Source organism: Octopus bimaculoides, chromosome 25, assembly GCF_001194135.2.
Source record: "Octopus bimaculoides isolate UCB-OBI-ISO-001 chromosome 25, ASM119413v2, whole genome shotgun sequence".
Taxonomy (NCBI): domain Eukaryota; kingdom Metazoa; phylum Mollusca; class Cephalopoda; order Octopoda; family Octopodidae; genus Octopus; species Octopus bimaculoides.
In genome coordinates, this window is record NC_069005.1 from 5,414,297 (window position 1) to 5,415,738 (window position 1,442).

General features: G+C 37.2%; 1 protein-coding gene across 1 annotated transcript in view; it reads left to right on the forward strand.

Annotated features, from left to right (window-relative positions):
- Positions 1-1,442, forward strand: part of LOC106880033 (NADH-cytochrome b5 reductase 3) — a 43,195-nt gene that overhangs the window by 31,746 nt on the left and 10,007 nt on the right. The window contains exons 5-6 of the mRNA XM_052976806.1: positions 727-856; positions 1,325-1,411. Of these exons, the coding sequence (XP_052832766.1) occupies positions 727-856; positions 1,325-1,411 (217 nt within the window). The remainder of the gene's footprint in view (positions 1-726; positions 857-1,324; positions 1,412-1,442) is intronic.

Sequence of the window (1,442 nt, forward strand, 5' to 3'; positions counted from 1 at the left end):
TAATTAACTAATATTAACCCTTTGACAGCGAAATTAATTTTCATGGTTATTCCAGTATTTATGGCAAATATCTACCAAAAAAATATGGAATTGGTATTTTCTGCAAATCCTCAGAAAACTTGACATTCTACAACAAAAAAATATATTGGTATAAAACTGCTTTCTGCAGTTTAGAGTAATGAAATTTGGAGTGGGTATATTGAATATTTGCAGAATATTTTCATTGTGCAGCATTTATGTGTGTGTGTGTATATATGTGTGTGTGTGTGTGTGTGTGTATATATGTGTATGTGTGTGTGTGTGTGTGTGTGTATATATGTGTATGTGTGTGTGTGTGTGTGTGTGTATATATGTGTATGTGTGTGTGTGTGTGTATATATGTGTATGTGTGTGTGTGTGTAGAAGGTTGAAAGTAACATACGAGTTGATATGTATAAGGAAAATCAGACAAGGTAGCAAAGGCTAAAATAATTTTATCATGAAGAACATTTTGTATAGGTTGGTACCGGTTTCTGTCTTTTTGACTTTTTCAATTAAGATAAAGCAAGAAAGACAATTAAATTTGTGAAAAACTAGCATAACAATCAGTGGATGAGCACACCGATTCGTGTTCATATGCATGCATGCTTACACCATACATGCACGCTAAAACCCATATATACCTTTCCCCCACTCTCTCTCCCTCTCTCTCTAACTATAGAATAACCTCCATGTCTCTAATTCCAGGTCTACAAGAAAGGTATCCATCCTAAGTTCCCCAATGGTGGCAAGATGAGCCAGCATGTTGATGCTCTTACCACTGAGGACTATATCGATGTGAAAGGTCCCTCTGGGCTTTTGACTTACCACGGAAACGGTAACTAGGCAACCTCTTTTTCTCTTTTCTTTCATCTTTTACATGTTTCGGTCGTTGGATTGTGGCCATGCTGGAGCAGTACTGGGAACGGTTTTAGTTGGAAAAAAAAAATCAACCCCAGTACTTTAGTTCTTGCTTCTTTTGTGTTTTTTTTTTGGGGGGGGGGTTACCCTGTTATTCTTTCAGTCTCCTTTTGCTAAACTGTTAAGTTATGGGGATGTAAACAAACCAACAGTGATTGTGAAGCAGTGTGGTAACACACACACATTCACAATTTCATGTTCAGAACCACTCGTAGACGGACTTTGCCTTTCATCTTTTCGGAGTTGATTAAATAAGTACCAGTTATGCCCTGGAGATCGATGTAGTCAACTTAATCCCCTCCCCCAAATTCGAGACCTTGTGCTTCCAGTAGAAACAATTATTATTATTATTATTATTATTATTATTATTATTATTATTTTCCAGGTGAATTCCACATCAAGCCTGACAAGAAATCCCCTCATGAGGTGGTTACTGTGAAGAAAATCGGAATGATTGCTGGAGGCACTGGTAAGAGACACATTCCACTGGCACACTATGTCAG